This window comes from Zosterops lateralis (assembly GCF_965231275.1).
Source record: "Zosterops lateralis genome assembly, chromosome: 2".
NCBI lineage: Eukaryota > Metazoa > Chordata > Aves > Passeriformes > Zosteropidae > Zosterops > Zosterops lateralis.
This window is the reverse complement of record NC_139763.1, coordinates 89,084,086-89,100,235: the sequence shown is the minus strand read 5'-3', so window position 1 is coordinate 89,100,235 and position 16,150 is coordinate 89,084,086. Positions and strand designations below refer to the sequence as shown.

The following is a 16,150-nucleotide window of genomic DNA, read 5'->3' as shown; positions in this document are numbered from 1 at the left end:
CCCATGTGCCTCTCCAGGACCAATCTGGATGTTTACGGTAACTTTCAGAGTAGTTTCTAATGTTCCCTCTGTGTTGTTTACAGGACTGGGACAAGTGGGTCAACTTGTCCAGAGTTCTTTTTCTTTATTATGGACGAGTGGTGCATCCACTAAGATGTCTGATGTCTAAAAGATATACCTTGTCTCCATGGAAGGCAGAGGCAGGGAGTTTACCTACATATGGAAAAATGTGAAAAAAAATGACCTTAGAGAAATTCCGTGGAATCCAGTAGGAAGAGAAAATCTGTAGTTCTTCTAGCCTCTGTGGAACTGGGATAGAGAATTAACCCCACTGTAGAGTTCCATAACTTGCTGTCTAGAAACCTTTACCTGGTAGATAGCCTTATTCTCTGTGAATGCAGAGTGGTTTGAGCACCACTTTCTGTAAAAACTTTCCAGCTTACTAAATTCTGTAATTTTTTTTTTTCATAAATGTCTTAACATTCTGTGAATAATAAAATTTCGGCCTTTTCCTGAAAGAAAGAAAAAAGCTATTTTCCATACCTCTCCACAATCCAAAAGAGCTAATTGCTAGGAGTTTGACTAGAGAGAGCAGGTCTTCCTGTCCACACTTGCCACCTAAGTGAGAAGCCTGAGCTCAACTGGGAAAGCAGTTTGAATCTCTTTGAAAGTGGAAAATTGTTTGTATAATCTGGCCTTTTCTTATGTAACAGGCCTGCTGCCTGTGTGAATTCCAATATCAGAGAGAGACCTGGAACCTACTGTATGTTTCCCAGAAAAGCTGTCATTATATAGATACACCTATTCAAGCATATGGGAGGCACAGGTGCTCTGTGAGCGAAATTTGGCCTGCAGTCCATTTATCCTGGTGAGGAGGGATGAGTTGGAGAGAGTCCAGCCAAATAGTCAGAGCCCAAATTGTGTTTGTGAGGCTGTAAATAAGAAGGAAAGGTAAGCTCAGTATCCCTGATCTGCAGTTACTAAGAAACTGAGCTCTGCTGTTTGTTTCCACAAACCCATTATGAAGCAAAGCTGCACTACAGAAAATTTTGGATATTCTTGAAGTAGTGGAGGTAGAAGATTCCCATCTTTCCGCCAAGCCTTTGACTTCAGTAGGAACTTCTTGAAGTGACTATGCTAAACATGAAAGAAGGCTTGAACAGAAGTGACCCTAATTTAAAATCTTCTACTGCAAGAAAATGCTCTTGTGTTCCTTCTCCCACGATTGCTTAGTTATACTATTTCATAAGTTTTTCTTTTATATAAATCTTAAGCTTTTTTTACAAGCCTTCTGGGTTCTCTTCAGTTCCATTACCTCAGGCTCTGGGACAGAGAAGTTAATCTGCTTCTTTCAGTTTCTGTGCCTCTAAATCATTATCTTCTTTTGGAAAGCTGCTGACAAGTCATCTACTTGCTTTCCCCCTTGAAAAACGGTAACATCACCTTTCGGGACAGGCTTGCTGCAGAGAACAGAGTTTAGCCATGCTTCTAAGCTGATCCAGTGGTGAGCTGCTTTGAAGCAGGAGGAACTCTGCTCTAACCATGCTCACCTCCCACAACCCTGGGGCAGGTGCTGATGCACATCTGGCCTGCACCAAGCTGGGGACTTTTACCCTGCTATAGAAGTGAAGATGGAAGAGCTGTGAGCAGAGGGAGAGAAAGTGCTGTTCTCAGCAGCTGGCCTACCTTTATATCAGGTTAGAGAAACTGGGAAAGTGCACTTTGAAATGGCATCTTTGTGATGAGTCCAAGCTGCTTGAAGGAGCTGTCCTGCATCCTCTCTTCCACCACCACCAGCTCTGTCCTTCTACTGCCTAAAAAGCACCAGCACTAACACTCATTTGGCTGCTCAGGAACTGGCCCCATTGAAAACTAACCCAGTCCCCTACCTAAATAAAGGTTTCAGTGGGATGAACACTTCATATTGCTCCTCTTGGTGAGGCAGGCATCACTGAGGGCTGGTGAAACGTGTCGATGGTCATGTGGAAGACTGGTTGCAGATGCAACTTAAATTGGCTTAAGCTGATTGTGATATTTCTGTCCGAAAAGAATAAGCCCCACTGGGATACCAGGAAGGACATTATTCCCCATTTTCTTCCTTGGTGTTTTCCTAGGAATTTTTAGTATGCTCTTATTCAATTAGGTCTTGGTTATTTATGTCTTGTTGTTTCCCTCACTGTTCCTTTCCACAGGCCCCTTTGAGGTAAACCCTGGAAATCAGGCTGGAGGACATGAGTAACTTGATATATGCATGAAATTAACAAAATTAACATGCACAAATCGTGTATGCACTCAGTGATTACACTCCATGGCAGCTAAAGATAAGTCTTACCCTGTAATTGCAAGAGGGGAGACTTGTTTAAGAGTGAAGCATAGCTGTTGGAAGGGATATTTATCCCTATTTTCAGGCCAGTTCCAGTCTAGTGTGAGATCCAGGAGAGTACTTCACTCCCAGGCAGAGCCTGTGCATGCTGTGCTGTGTGCAGCAACAATGAAAAATGTTAGTTGTAGCCTCGGAGAAGAGAACTGGAGAAGGAAAGTCATCTCTTTGTTTGACAGAGGTAGGAGGTATTGTGAGGCAAGGTAGTGTGCAACAGTACAGGCTCGTGCACCCTTGTGTGTGGCAAACAGGGAAAGACGTGGAGAGAAAGGCTTGGAAAAAAGTCAAGAAAAGCTTGATGTCTTTTGTTTACACAACACAGGTAAGAAACTCCTTGGTAGATTCCTGGCAGAGTGGACTGAGGTGTAGAATTGCTATACAAGCTGTAGATCCATGATTGTTGCAGCTTATGGTACTCCTTAGTCCAAGCCAGGCTTTTTTTTTTTTTTTTTTTTTTTTTTTTTTTAAGACAGTGATAGGAAAGAGACCTCCCTGAATTAGGATATCTGCTACTTCTTTTTCATTGTCTTCAAGAAACAGTTCACAGTGTGCTTAGTTCTTCAGGGAAATCATATGAGAAATACACCAAATAAGAACTTACTCCTTGCCCAAATGAAGTTAGCGTTAGTTAGAATTCTGATCTCACTGGAAATCCAAAATACCTAATTTCAGCTTAGTTTGCCTTAATTGTTGTACTGATAATTGCCTAGAAGGAGAAGCAAACTCAGATAACCTGCCTCTAAATGCTATAAAAAGCAGAACAACATTGGCAAAGTCTAAGCTCTTCCTTCTAATTTCTCCCAGGTGGATTTTCCAGTGTTTCTTGTTCAGACAACTCTGGCATATCTTTTTAAATAACTTTTTGACTTTTTCTAAAAGGAAAAAAGAAAAGAAAGAAAAAAAATCCAATACAGATATTATCAGCAGCTTACAACTAGAAAAAAATGTAAATAAGTAATACTTTCATCTTTGGTTTTCCTCCCCTGTAGCAATCTGACAGGGAAAGATTTCTATGCCATGGCTCAGGGAAAGGAAAAATAAACAGGGAAAATGTGAGTAAAATGGTGCCTATTACAACTAAATATCTGTGTAGGACAGCCTACAGTCATTAAAGCACAGAGTCAAATATGATTGCGAGCTGTAAAGTCAATGTCAGGTGCCTCTTTTTGTACCGTAGGCTTTTCCCAGGCTAAGTAGTAGTGAGCCTGTGCAGAAGAAGAAGAACTGGACTTGTGTGCCAGACCAGTGTCTCTCTCTGTCTCAGAATATGTCGTGGAGCCTGGGGACACTGTGCTCTCTCAGCAGCACAACCAGCTCCATGGATTGACTGGGATAAGGCATGAGGGTTATTTTGTAAAAAAATGGGCATGGAAGATCTGCACTTGGAACATCAGGGTCTATTTACATCCTTGCACTGACATTTTTCCCCAGCATAGGCAGATCAAAGTGTTATTTTCTCCTTGGAAATGAAGAGAAGCTCTGTGATTGTCAGTGTTGGTCTCTGCACAAAAGAAAAGAGATATGTGATGTATTTTTCCAGTGCAGATACACATTGTTGGAAGAGGAAAAATTTAGTCAGTCTGTGATTCTGAAAAAGAGCACGTTTACTAAAACTGTAGACTTGTTCAAGAATGTTCTCAGTGCAGATACCACAGAATCACAGAATGGTTGGAAGGGATCTTAAAGATCAAGTCTAACCCCTCTGCCATGGGCAGGACTTACTGATGTGTAGAAGCTGCTTTCTTCTGGGAAGAGAGGAGTTGCAGTGTTCTGTGAAAAGAATGCTCCTTCTAGGATCTTCCTCATCTCCTTCAGCTGAGGACATTTTAAATGCCCTCTGAAACCTAGCCTTGTTTTTGCTTTCCCATAAGGGATCAAATGTCCATGCTTGCAAGACAAAAACATCTAAAAAGGCTTTTCTCCATTATGAAAACAAGATTGTGCATCAAGATTTGCTTCTAATAAGATAAAGGCATGTAGTCCAGATTCATTGGCCTTCTGGATTCCTTTTTTTTTGGGCATGGAAATCCAGTCATGATTGGATTGGAGGCCATAAGGTTAAGAACACTCTTCCAGAGCTCTGCCATGTTCCCATGAGGCAAGTGTAGGTGGACTTCCCTTTTCAGATAATGCATGCTTGAGCAACGTAGCAAGCCAAAAGCTCTTTTGCAGGTATATATTCTTGTTTGGCTTTAACTTTTCTTCTCTGATTTGTGGATATTGTGCATGACTGGAGGTCTCTGGGAATCCCTACACTATAAAATTGGAACTCAAAAGTAATTTTACAGGAAACAAGTTTTCTCTTATTTCAGCTCTTTTCAGATGTGGGTGGGTACAGGCAGAGGATTTGGGAGGTACAAGGGTGGTGGATGGGAGTCTCAGTGGTGGCATGTGGAATGAATGGATTCCTGAAGCATGTGTAAAAATAACTAAAGGCTTGGGTCTTCACATGTTGTATTCTCAGTATCTGAAATTACTTTAGCATAAGTGTATGGGACAAGGAAGGTTGCTGCAAGGCAATTTTCAAGGGCTTCCCCCAGGCTTGTACCTGTTTTCTGTAGTGGGGAGGCTGCATGGTGATTCTATGTATCCTTTTAAGCTAGTGTTTACAGAGGTGCACTGATGTTTGGGGAGAAGGTACTGAATGGAGGTAAAACAAAAAGGGGAAGGGACCCACCACTGAAAGCTTCCATCCTTACATTGTCCCACACTAGCCCTTAATAACTAAAATGAGTCTAATTTGCCTTTGGTCTTCCAGCTCCAAAACATGTTTGCCTGATAATTTTTGTTGGATATTCTTCGCATGTTTTGATAATGTGACTTACAAGATAAACACTTCTACAAAGCTATATATAAATACATACATGTGCAACCACCTGCATACATGTGCACACATTACATATAGACTTAGAGAACTATATGGCACTACACACCTCCATGCCTGTATGTGGCAGCAACCACAGTAAAGGAGGGGAGGTAGCTCAAAATAGCATGTACAGTCCTTTATGGAGTTGTTATTAAACAGAATGTGGTCTTGCCCTCCTGGCTGGTGGAAGTGTTTTATTTCTGTGGGACTGGTTCCAGGGGAGTCGTGTCTGAGCAAGGAGGATCCTAGGAAGAGGGGGTGGGTTTCAAGGAGATAGTCTGATGGAGCACATTGAAAAGGATCCATGGTGGCTTGGAGAAGCATCCCAGAGTAGGAAATATCTAATTTTTTTATTAAGAAAGAACATTACATGTTTGACTGTACAGGACTAAAATCTGATGTGTGTCTGTGACTACCAGGAAATGAATCCTAGGCCAGATCTGAGGATAGAAAGCATCACATCAACAGAACCTTCTGATTTAGCACAGAATGGGTTTTCCTGTTCTACTGAATAAGCATTTTCCAGGTGATACATACAAGTTTTGTCCCAGTACTGGTGAGATGCAGACACATCTGACTCAGAGGTGGACAGAAATTTCACAACAGCCCCTTAGGACACGAAAAAGGTGTCTGATGCTTAAGTTGTAAAAGGCAATGACATTGGGTGTCACGACTCTGGGTTCACATTTCAGTTTTAAATGCTTCTCAGCCCACTGTCCTCATATAAGATTGGGGAATTGGTCAACCCAGAGGGAAAGAAACACCTCTGCACTTCCAACATTGTTGTGTCATCAGCTTTTGATGCAGGACATTAGGCAGATCCAGTGACTGTTTGTTTGCCATGTGAGACTTTTAAATTCTAACCATAAAAGGTATTTCCATGTCAAGATACTTGTGCTTTTCAGACTCTGGTTCTTCCAGGAGCTAAGCAGTGTCTCATGCCTTGCTTAAGGCATAGCATATTTTACAACCAGGGCTATTGCACTGATCTTTGCTTTCTGTATTCTATTTGAATTTAATTTGCTTCTTTCCAGTTTACCTGCTTTTGCTACTGAATAGATTGCCACCCACCACATGGTATGTATGTCTGCATAACTGTGTTCACAGAATTAATTGTGACTTGCATAAGACACACTTACTTTACTGTTTTTGTTTGTTGTTTTTTGATATTTTTTAAAAATTTTATTTTTGTCAATCCTTGTAAGTCCCCCGTGTACTCTCTCCTGGTTTTGTGTGGTTTTTGTTTGTTTTGTTGGGTTTTTTTGGTTGGTTGATATTTTGTTGGGGTTTTTTTTGTTTGGTTGTTTGGTTGGTTTGGTTTGGTTTTCTGTTGTTGATGTTGTGTTGGTTTTTATTTTTCCATATGGCCTCTAAACTATTTTCTTTTTTGAAATGTAGTGTGTCAAATGAAATCAGTTATTCCACATATGTTTAAGACTTGAGTCCCTGGGAAAGCAAAATGTCTTTGGTCCTGAAAGTCATACCTCTGCATAGGAAAAATGTCTTTCTTTCTTAATTTTACATTATGCTGCAAAGATGGTGTCCAGCTGCTGAATGCTTCACCTAAAAGAACTATTTTGTTATCATACCAGGTTAGACTTACCTTTCAGTTAAATTCATCTTCTCTGGATTTATCTGCTTAGCTCCAGCATGAACCTCATTCTATGGTATCTGCCTGAGGCTCTCATCTCCATTTTCTGCTTATTTCTCTGTTTAGACTAGACAAACCTGCCATATGTTTCTCTCATGTTGCTGTTTTACAATACCTCATATGTTACTTCTGAGTGAAAAATTAAAATGGTAACTAAATAGGGCATAAGAGCACTCTTGCTGTACACCTCACTGGATCTGCACTTTGCCAGCTGCAAGGGCACTTCGTGGTTCCTCAGACAGATCTTATCTTCTGTGCCAGAGAAATTGCAAATTTGAGTTAAGCATAGGATTCTGTGACATGTTTGGTCACAATCCAGCCATCTCAGCTCCCATTTTTTTTCATAGCCTGTTTGCTTAAGTAAATTATGGAAGTTTGAGAAAAGCAGATTTTTTTTCCCTTTCAAATGTATTTCTCATTAACCTTCCATTACTGTATTTTGCATTTGTTTTTGTGTGGAAAAACTGAAAAGCTTCTAACTTGAGTTTTTATGACTTTAATTCTGAATATATCTCAGTATGCCTTGTAGCTTTACCTTCTGTTCTTCAAACTGAGTTGCCATTCAGTCACCATACTAGCAGTACTTAGATCTTTTTTTCCTCTAAAGGCAGGGAATTCACATTTTCATTTCTCTGCATCCTGTTTCCTGTATGAATTTGCTACTGGACTTTTCCACAGCTGGACACTGTCATCCATATCAGGTGCAATTCTTCAAGTTGGCTAGATACGTTTCTGTAACTGGTTTCACTACACAGAACAAGGTGTTTGCTCTAGCAGCACACTAAAAAGGCTGGGATGGGAGCAAATGCTCATTTCAAAGTCCAGTGCTTGAACTTGAATAGGTTTGGGTGAGACTCTACCTCATTTAGCAATCACACTAATCCCAGCAGTGTCCACAGCAGTGTCTTGTCTTACCGTGAGGCTGCTCTGGGACTTGGTGACATCCAGCAAGCTGAGGGAAGGAGAGATATGGCTAAGGGCACAGGAAACTGAGTTGGAGAGTTTTCTGCTACTGCACAGCTGTGATTTGACAGAGGTGATGTTTGTGTGTGTGCTTGAGAGCATGTGCACAGGGTTGTCTGTCCAGTGGCAGGGGGGATGCTCAGCCTGTGGGTCACAGTCAGGGCTGATTTAACCTTGTCTCCCACAAACACAGCATTAAAAAGTTTTGCATCACGTCTTAAGACCCTAACCCTAATGCTCAGGCACGGCTTTTATGTGTAAATTTTAATTATTGGTCTCCAATGTTGATTAAATTTTTATGAGAGCTGTGCCCAGATATCTGCTTATGTGGCCATGAACAACTTAGTGCTTGCTGTGACTGTGTTTTTAATAGTGTGTTTTTAATTAGACCCTTCCTGGGTTTGGACTAATTAGGCAAAGAGGGAATCTTCACTGGCTCAGCTGGTGTTGCTGGTCTTGTACTCTTTGGCCACAGAACACACACTTCTGTACAGTATGTGCATAACTGGGCAGAAGGGGGATGTGATTTTTATGGACCGTCTCTCTCTTTCTGCCTGTACTAATTGTTTTTGTCCATAGACTTAGAAAACTAGAATTTATTTAGTCTTAAACAATTAGGCAACCAAAAATGTTACTTTGAGGCAAATCTTTCTTGTTGTCCAGTAGTTCATCTCTATGTGTTTTTTCCTTTATTCGGCTCATGGCCAAGTCTCTTGTCATATCTACCTAAAGCTCCACTTGTTGTCTTACCAACCTTAAGTCTTCCCTATTTTTTCAATTCTTTATATTGATGCATTTAGAAACAAGACCCTGCTTTCACCCTTAAGTGCCATATGAAAGGAATAGTTCAGTTTTTTGCTAGATGTGAATTTCTGTGTGGACAGGAAGGCCTCACAACTGATCCAAATTCTGGGGATATTTTGGGTTGAGAAAAAATGATTTTTCCCTGTAGCTAATCAAGTCTGTGCTATCTGGATAGAATGGGAGACGCAGGTTTTAGAGTGACAGATCAGTGTGACTTAGTTTGCTGGACAAAGGTTTAAAGTTTAAACTTTGAGGGGGGCATAGTGGGATAACCTGAGAGGACAACCTTAAAGTTCCCTTGACAAAGGTTGGTTTAGTATTATTTTACTGCACATTTTGCACCTATTGATGTACTTGGCACCAGCTCAGTGAAGATTTTATTGATAAGATGAAAGTGGAAACAACTTCAGCTTTTGCAAACTATCTTTGCAGGGTGTTTTGTGTCTCATCCTGGCTCCTTATGCATTTTCATGTATGAATACATGAGAAAGGTGAGAAAATGGTGCAGATGAATGCTGCTTCTGTTCCATGGGTGGAGGCAATACCTGGAATGGATCTTGAGTAGTGTCTACAAAGAGCAGCAGTTTCATCCTCCTTTCAGCTCCCCCCCAGAGAGCAATCCTGCTCCTCACAGTAACCCAGGGACAGCTTAAGACAATAGGAATGGAGAGGTACCTGTGTGTGCATTTGTGTGTTCTCTTGCAATCTCAAGTGGTGAACCTCAAGAAGCTTTCCAGGTCAGCCAGTGTTTCACTTTGAGCTCCCCAAGCCTCTCCATGTTCATAATTTTTGTTCCAGCTTCATCTCCCCCAGCTCACAATCTGTCTGTCATGACTCACACACTCACTGGCTTTGATTTAGACTCCCATCTGCTTTCTCAGCCAGTCACATCCCAGTTCTTCTGTAACACACTGTAGGAGAAGTGTGGGACTGGAGCAGAGCATATATCTGTATTCAGGAGAGAGGAGGGGGAGGTGTACTGACTCCAGCCTCAAAGTTTCTCCTTGTCTCATCTGTCTCAGTGGAAGCATGTGGTTCAGCTGTAAAATATTGGTCTGCACAGTAAGGCTGGGGATGACTTTGAAAAACTCATCCTTCTTGAGTGTGCTTGGACCCTCAGACCAGATTTGGCCTCAGTGTTGTCACTCACTGAATATTTATGATTTGTAAAAGGAATGTCCTTTCTCCTCTGCTTATACAAGGGACTATCACAATTTTCTTGAGAAAAAAAAAACAAAACCAAAGCAGTTGTTTTGCCTCTTCCCTGCAGGCAGCAGAAGGTGACACAGAGGTAGTGGGGAGGCTGTGCTGATGCCTGGCAGACACAAAGGTGCCCCTCTGGTGGAGACAAGCAGCTGTTGTGTGCAGGAGACTTGCCCTCAGATCGCCACTGTCTCCTCACAAGGACAGGGCGACTCCTGGGGGACAGACGATCATTAAGGCAGGAAAAGGCTGTCCACAGTAAGCTTATAAAGGGTGATCTTGTGCCAGAAACAACAGACCTGGTGGGCTCTGGATTCCAGACAGCAAAAATAAATTTCTCTCTTTTCAAGAGACTGGCGGGGAAGATTTCCTTCTACTGTAACTTATCACAGATCCTCCCACCCATAAGCATCATCAGAGAGGAATTGGTGCAAGGTCAATCCTTGGAATTAAAGCCAAGAGGGAATTTTCCTTTAGTGACTGGGTTAGAGGTAATGATATTTTTGAGTTGCTCTTGAGACACACTTGCACAGCTTATGGAAAATCACATGTTAAAGTAGAACTGGTCACTCTGAGTTAGATAATGCTTTACTAATATCAGGAAGGGGAATGAGAATACCCCCAAGAACATATTTTCAGAGCCTGGATTCCTTCTCTGTTGCTGATAAGTGGAAACATCTAATAGGCTGCTTGGGACTGCATTTAAGTGCTATGAGACACCAAAAATACAGTAGAAAGAGATGTAGACTGTTAGAAGAAGCTGCAGAATACACAGAATTTGGTTTTGCCTGTTTACTGAGAAAGCCTCACAAGAGCAGTGAATTAAACAAAGCAGCATCTTACCTTTGGATGCCAAGGCTTTGCATGCATGACACGAACTGACAAGATGTCTTTTTGCAAGATGCAGATCTGCTCCAGATTTAGAACTGGAATAGAGAGGGATGCTGCAGACAAGGGTTGAGGTCTCTGCTGTTAGTCACAACAGAGACAAGCTGGCAAAAGTGAGAGCTGGAATTCTCAGATCTGAGGTATGCAGAAATATGTGGAAAGTAGGCAGGGTAGAACTACCAGGAAAGAGAGCAGGAGTTTTCAGAAAGAAACCTGTTTTCAAAGTGTAGAAAATGTGTCTTCTCTCTGCTGTATTTCTTGGCAGCCTGCTAACACTCCATAATTATTTTTTTTCTTGAGTTCTTGTATTTTAAGACTATAACTGTGGAAAATTGTGAACAGTGATTCAGAGAGACAAACACAATTGTTTGAAATATAGGTACATATATGCTGTTTTACTCCTCTTCCCCCAGCACTGAGGATGCCCTCACTTAAGATTTTCCCATTCTGTTTTAAAATTCCAGAGATGATGGGAAAACAAAGAAGCTTTTTTCCCTTCCAGTGTTTTCTAAAGCCTTGGCTGAATTCGAGGCATGAGACATATACCAAGTATTTTCCTCCCATCTGTTTTGTAGGGCACAGCTCAGCTGTAGGGCAGAGGAGAAGCTCCTAATTGCATCCCCATCCAGGAAAATCCCAGAGTAAAATTTGAGAAAGAATAAAAATTGTCTACGTGGGAATGTTTGGGGGGGGGTGCAAGATACGAGCCAGTGAAAAGGAGCTGCAGCAACATGGACAGGGTGACAGTCAGAGGCAGCAGTATGCTTCTAGGCTGGAGGTCTGGCCTTGTGTTACACTGCAGCATGCAGGCCTTGTGTGACTGGAAGGATGGCACCAGTGGTGAGTGAGAGCTGATCCTCCTCCCCTTTCTACATGGCAGACGGACCCAGAGCATCCTGACTGTGTCCAGCAGTATCCATGTCCTTTTGCAGCGTGCTCTGCCTTGGCAGAAGCCTGAGCACTGTGAGCCTGCACTCAGGCACCTTGCAGTCCACATCTGACACCTGCACATGCCCCAATAGTCCAGCAGCCCAACAGGCGGCACAGAGGGAAAGCATCAGAAGAAAGGGTCAGTCTGATGTCCCTCCTCCCAGCTGAATCATTCCTCTGTGGGGATTGCAAAGAACATCCAAAAGCTTCTCTTTGAGGAGCAAACACAAGAAGACTGGCTCACTGAAGAGTGTGATGGGCTGCTGCCCTCACACCAGCTATAAGGGAACATCCTCATCTTCATCTTCATCCAGGTCAGTGGTGTATGGGTTTATATCCTTGAGGATGTCTGAGATGTTTTCAGCAACTGGCCCTATTAGCTCCATCTCCTCCAGCTCGGTATCCGTGGCACAAGCGGAGCTGGGGACTTCCCCCTCTTCCTGTGAGTGTGAGGGCTGGGGGGAGTGTGAGCTGGGGGGCAGAGGGCTCTCTGTCCCCATGGCTGGTGCTGGGGATGCTCCCACTGTGCCGTTGTCATCCCGGCTCCACGCCTGGGCGCCCTGCCCCACCTTGGCGTTGGTGGAAGTCCGGTTGATGTCACGGAAACTGGCAAGGGGTGGTCGGAGACGGACCCCGGAGCGGGTGGAACCCTCTATTGCCTTCTGCAGCTGAAAAAAGAGAAAAATGTCAGAAAAAAAACCCCATGAAAGGGAGGCTGGCCCAGCCCTGCCCAGCAGAAGCTCATCTGTTCCCCAGGGTAAAGGGATCACAAACAGAGTCACAGCTCTCCCTCTGGGGCCTGTGGAAATAATCTTTTACACTGGTGATGTAATGAAAAATTCTGTGGTAAACAACAAATTCCACACCTCCTTCAGAAACAGTAATAGCCACTCAGTTAAGAGTGGCTATTAAGCCTCAGTTAAGAGCCCTACACTCATGAAAAAGATTAACCCTCTAACATTCCTGGAAACAACACCTGCTGCCTCCTCTGAAATGCAGTCATCCATTCCTTTACATGGTTTCCAAAGAGCTGACTCAGAATTCAACACTGGATTGAAAATGTAGCACTTGCAGTTATATATATTCCCAGCTGGAACTTGTAGCACCTGTGAGTTACTGCAGTGATACACAGGACACTTGCAGTTAAGAAGATGGCAGAGGGTCTGTACTCACCTCTTCCAAAGCCAACACTCCCCTCAGCTTCCCCATGCTGGTCACATAGGCGTGGGTGAGGCCCAGTAGTGAGAACAATGTGTGTGTCTAGGAGCAAAACCACAAGAGACCATTTCAGGGACTTTGGAAATGGGTAACACAGAACTTGGTGCTAGAGCTGGGACTTAGGATTTAGAAGTCACAAAGACACAAAATTGTGTAGTATCCCAGTGAGAAATTACATCTTTCTTTCTTCCCCTTTTGTATCTGCCAAATACTGCTCTTGACTCCTTCTGCTGTGCAGCCATATTTGGGACTGTGCTGATGATGGAGAGCACATTCTCAAGGTCATTCTCATCCTGCATCTGGTGGAGATTCACATACAACACCCTGTGTTATGCATTTGGAGACCTATGCAGATCCTGTTTCATTTTGGTGCTGGAAACTGAACTACCATATAGTAATATGTAAAGTCAAAAACTGCTATGGGTATTTATTCCAGTGCTTTCCTTAACAATAGAGGTTTTCTTTTTTCCTGTCCCAGATTATTTTCTATGAAAGCTTAAGCTTGTTGCTGCTTATCCAGTGCAGTGAGAACATTGAGAACAAGTTATTCCTTTCTCTTACAAAGTCTCCTTGAAAGGACAGATATCACACTGCTATCAGTCTTCTTTTCTTCAGCCTAAATATACCCCATTATTTTACTATTATTCACAAATCTGGCTTTCTAAAACTTTCCATTCTCAGTGCTCATCTCTGGTATATTTCCAACCTCCAGGTTCTTGAAGCTGAGCTCTAGCTGGACTTTACCTGTTGCCTTACATGAAATCATTTTGTCACAGCTAGTGTTTGACCTTTTTTTTTTAGCATCATATGAGATACTGAATGTCATGTTCAAGTGTAAACTAAGAAAAATCTGATTTCTCATGAAGAAGACATTTTACTCCAATGTAAAAGAAAACCAGACTGGTTAAAATAGTTTAGTCACGATAAACTGTGATGTTCTTTTCATTGTCAGTAGTCTAACATTTAGCTCTAACTGTGCACACTTCATATAGTTTGATTATTTATTCCTGTTGGGGTTTTTTGTGCATCTAAGTTAAGTTGCTTTGTCTGTTATTTCAGAGTTTCTCACTTGCTCTTTTGCATGAAACTTTCCCATGATCAGCCTTCAGGTATAATTTTTTGTAAGCCTATATTCTCCAAGATAAACACTAGTGGTTTTCTATGAAGGATGAAGATGTCTTCACCCACCCCTTCAGAAAGCTCACCTGAACTATATGATAGCCTACTCTTGTTTTGCTGAAAGCTGAGATCTCAGCAGTAATTAATTAATATAGTACAAGGCCTATGCTGACCATTCACATTAAATGAGTATTGATAAAATCATGCATTGTGCACTTTGGCTTCAGTAGACTGCTTTCCCTTTCCACTGAGTGAAAGCCCAGTCCTATCTTCCTCCTGACATATAAGGATTGCTTTCATACCCAGTCATCCAATGCTGACTCTAGATGTTGCATGATCCAGCTTCCTCTTTCCCTTGTGCTTCAGTTCAGTGAAGAGCCTGTAACACAGGCAGACTCTACACCCTGACAGAAACACCCTGAGAAATCCAGGAGTGCTCATTCCAGTGCTGCACAGACAGGGCAGAGTGTAAATCTCAGTCTAATGCCCCAGCAGCAGGGCACACAATGCTACTGTTAATGTAGCAGTTGTTTCTTGTTTGTTTTTTTGTTTGTTTGTTTGTTTGTTTTTGTTTTTTTGTTTTGTTTTGTTTTGTGGTTTTTTGTTTTGTTTTGTTTTGTTTTGTTTTTGTTTTGTTTGTTGTTTTTTTACTCCAAAAACTTTTTTAATTAATGGACTCAGACTTCTTATCACAAAGCCTTTCATTTTGCAGGAGATTGGAGGTATACACAGAAGATTACAGGAACAAGCTCGCTTCTGTAGCTCAGTGTGAAAGTGGCTGGTGATAATAGTTGCAGATGATGACAAGGAGAAGAAATAAGTCATAGACTGGACTTGGAATGAGTGGAGAAAAATAATGCATGCCTCAGGGAGACATCTGCACTCACCTTGTGCAGGGAAGTTCTCTCCACTAGTTGGAAAGGGGAGGGATCTACACGGCAGCTGTCAAAGCACACATTCTTGTTCAGCTCCTCTTGTTCCCAAGCATCTATCTGACACAGGAAAGAAGAGGAATCACTCTTACAGCTACCTGCAGCATTGCTGTCTTTGTACCCAAACTAGTCCCCTCCTCCTGTTAACACTTCTTCCTATGTACATCATTCATCTTGTCCAATGTATCTCACCCCTCAGGTTTCCCATCCCTTTCTTGCCAGATGTCAAGTCCCTGTGGAAACAGAGCAATTCACAGATTTCCTGAGAAGATGGAATTTTCTTTTTTCCTTCTTAAAAGAGAGAGTGAACATCTTTAGCTTTCCTTTCTGACTGCATCTTCCCCTTGTTGTTGCAAAACAATTGATCCACTGTGTAAGAAATGAAGGAACAACATGGGCCCAGAAAGATTTAGATGAGGGGGGCACCTGTGGAGGCCTCTAGTCCAAAACCCTGCTGCACCAGGGCTGACTTCAAAGCTAGATCAGACTAGTCAGTCTTACCAGAACATCTAGCCAATCTCTTCTCTTATTGGTGCCCACTCCAAGAAGAAAATGACTTTGGCTATGGCTTTTTGTAGCAATCACTGAGGTTCCTGGAGTATTGCAAGTTATAAGAAATGGGTAAAAGAAGCACTCACGTGGCCTCACCCCGTCTTTGCACCTGGTCTTACCTCTTCTGGTGTCATTGTCTCAATGACTTCCACTGGCTCCTGTAGGAGAAAACACTGTTCAGGACAGCCAAAGAACCTCACAGTTTCACAGAGTATAGAAAGGGAAAATATGCACAGCCTCCTCACCCCATGTGGTCCCCTTTGTGTTCCAAATAGTGTATTACCAAGTGCTTAGATTTTCTTTATACTCATCCATTATACAGTGTACTCTGCCCTTGCCGTGCTTCCCTTGCCAGTGACAATTCACCATGGAGTTCTGGGGGAGCAATTCAGGGGCCTACACATGGCCATCTAATGCTGATTTAGGGGCACTCAGGATATCCCACATGGGGTCCAACCACTGCTCTGGACTGGATGGGTCTCCCATAAGGTCTGTCTGTAATCCCCAAACCCTGTGCAGATGTGTCAGATAACCAAGGGCATTTAACATGGCAAGAGCCAAAAGCATTTTTTTCATTTTTCTCCATCTGTCCAAAGCTATTTGCCAAATGGATTAGAACTGCACTTTATTGCAGGTTAGCCAAA

General features: G+C 42.4%; 1 protein-coding gene across 1 annotated transcript in view; it reads right to left on the bottom strand.

Annotated features, from left to right (window-relative positions):
- Positions 1-11,605: 11,605 nt before the first annotated feature.
- Positions 11,606-16,150, bottom strand: part of CLCN1 (chloride voltage-gated channel 1) — a 36,179-nt gene continuing 31,634 nt past the window's right edge. Inside the window, exons 20-23 of the mRNA XM_083882330.1 lie at positions 15,626-15,664; positions 14,910-15,014; positions 12,859-12,945; positions 11,606-12,353 (exon numbers count right to left, since the gene is read on the bottom strand). Coding sequence (XP_083738456.1) covers positions 11,964-12,353; positions 12,859-12,945; positions 14,910-15,014; positions 15,626-15,664 — 621 coding nt within the window. The 3' untranslated portion in view covers positions 11,606-11,963. The remainder of the gene's footprint in view (positions 12,354-12,858; positions 12,946-14,909; positions 15,015-15,625; positions 15,665-16,150) is intronic.